Raw genomic sequence first — 2320 nt, 5'->3', positions numbered from 1 at the left:
AAAAAGCACCCAAATGATGACCATGGAGGAAGACAACTTTCAACCAACATCTTGTGTGAAAAGTATTTCCCAGCTGGTAGGAAATTCTTTGAAATAATATATTGAAAGAGAAATGAACTTTATACAGAAGTCTCTAAAGGCCACAAAAGTGGCTTTTTCTTTACAAGTCTAGTGTTAAATTAGCATCTTTGTTTGATAAGGTGGTTGGTCCAAGCAATATCATTCATATATACTTTTCTTTGTGCTTAGTCTATGACTTGTTGTGGTTAGTATGAAAACATCTGTGAGGTTTGTGCGTGTATGCGTGTGTGTTGCTCTACAATTCTTTAATGCATTGAATCTTTTGGCAACAATGTGAAATGTCATGCAAAATAACATTAGAGGCACTGTAGCTTAAATCCACCAATGTCTCATCAATGAACATGTACTAAAGATTCAATGATTAGCTACTTATGATGTGAGCTTCTTTTTCTTTTTTTTGTTTGAACATGTATGCTTGTTTTGCACATGGATGAGAGTAGGAGAGGCATGAAACTACATGGAAGGTAGAAGCACAGAAGATTTTGCAAGATCAGGTGAATGAGGAGAGATGTGGATGTGTAGTAGAAAAGTGAGAAATAACGCCTAGGGAAGAGTCAAGCCAACAGGAAGGAAGGTATGAGGAAGACTAGGTAAAGGGAGGCAAGAAGGTATTGTATATATATATATATAAAGCTCTTGTGTCTTGGGAAGCTAAATGAGGAGTATGTCTTTCTTCTTAAAAATCATCTTTCGAGCTCCATGGTGCCCAAGCTCATCCTAGCTGTGCCCGGCTGCCAGATTGCATCCACGTCATCGCCTGGTGTGAACCCGATTGACGCTCGAGATGATCTTCTGCGGAGGTCTTTCGATCTCATGGATGCCAACGGGGACGGCCTCGTCAGCACGGATGACGTGGAGCGGCACCTGGCCAAGCTAGGCCTCCTAGATGGCTTGCAGATCACTGACCAGCTCACGTGGCTGGTTCAGTCAGCATCGGGGAGTCCAGATGGCAGCGGCCAATTGGACTTCGACGATTTCACGCTTCTATACGAAGCCCTCTGCGAGGGCAATGGTGGTGATAAACGTAGAGTTGTTGATGAGGGGCTGTCGGACGCTTTCCGCGTCTTCGACGTTGACGGTGACGGATTCGTCTCCGTCGACGAACTCCGGCAGGTGCTTGTCCGGATGGGATTTGGCCACCAATGCCAAGACCGAAGATTCTGCGAGAATGTCGTGAGATCCGTGGATATTAACTCCGACGGCAGGATTGATTTCTCTGAGTTCTGCCTCATGATGCACTCCTCAGGCTGCGAGTCCTTGATACAAGCGGTGTAATTTCATTTTATATTATTTATCAGCCGCCGCCCCCCCCCCCAAAAAAAAAAACGTAACTCCTCACAAATCAAACAAACTTGAGTAACGTTTCAATTTAATCCGTGTTAAAAAAAACATGGTAAAGCTTTCCGTTTAAGGAAATAGGATTTTTTTAAACACAGATTACATGTTTGGGGGGGGGAGAGAGAGAGAGAGAGAGAGAGAGACATGGAGGTTGTAGTTGCCAAATAAGTACAATTAAATCTTTAATAATATTAAAGTCATAAAACTTGCATGATTTTTTTGCCAAGTGGCGGGTGTGGGTAGCATATCTCTCATTGAATCATTTAGTCGCATATTACTCTAGGATTCTCTCTTTCTCTCTCTCTCTCTCTCTCTCAAATGACGAGGTTTGATATATTATCTCAAGTTCTTCAACTTCGCAAAAATGATGTATGCCGCAAGCGCCTTGGTAGAAAATCTTATGTTAAGCATCCGATACACCTTCTCGATCAATCTTAGGTAACAACAACAACCCGTGCTCCAACACCTGTGTTGATTTGGTGTGCTTTTATACATTACATATTCCTTCAGTATACATTCAAATGCTTTATGATGATGCCAAATACTAGATTAGATGTTTCCAACTAGTATACAAACAAATGCTAAATTATCTACTCTTCTATGATTCTATCATCCTTGTCTGTGCGTTGCTTCCTTCTTTTATCTATGTCTATGTGTATTATGTCTGATTGTCAGATTTTTAGTCAACCAACAAAAGCAGTCAGATTTGCAGAATTGAAGGGAAAAGTGTTCCAGAGTCAACTTTTGTCAGTTGTGTGTTTGGTTTAATCAGCTGATGTTGTAAAAGAGTGCCGTTTTCTCTCTAGAACTAACTAGTTGCTACCACATCAACGCTGCATAGAAGCTAGCAGAAGTCAACCTATAGTTCTTAGACTCCTTGTGGAAGTTTAGGATTGGAAAA

At 41.4% G+C, this 2320-nt stretch overlaps 1 protein-coding gene across 1 annotated transcript; it reads left to right on the top strand.

The window, feature by feature from the left end:
• Window positions 1–780: 780 nt before the first annotated feature.
• LOC147614893 (calmodulin-like protein 2) lies at window positions 781–1356 on the top strand. The gene has a single exon (XM_086779998.1). The coding sequence runs from the start codon at window positions 781–783 to the stop codon at window positions 1354–1356; it is 576 nt and encodes a 191-aa protein (XP_086636124.1).
• Window positions 1357–2320: the final 964 nt, after the last annotated feature.

This window comes from Cibotium barometz, chromosome 41 (assembly GCF_041138505.1).
Source record: "Cibotium barometz isolate CiBa-2024 chromosome 41, ASM4113850v1, whole genome shotgun sequence".
In the NCBI taxonomy this organism is placed as follows: Eukaryota; Viridiplantae; Streptophyta; class Polypodiopsida; order Cyatheales; family Cibotiaceae; genus Cibotium; species Cibotium barometz.
This window is presented reverse-complemented; position numbering and strand designations above follow the sequence as displayed.

Excerpts from the sequence above, each read along its gene's own strand:
- LOC147614893 (XM_086779998.1), top strand. The coding sequence starts at position 781 with ATGGTGCCCAAGCTCATCCTAGCTGTGCCCGGCTGCCAGATTGCATCC.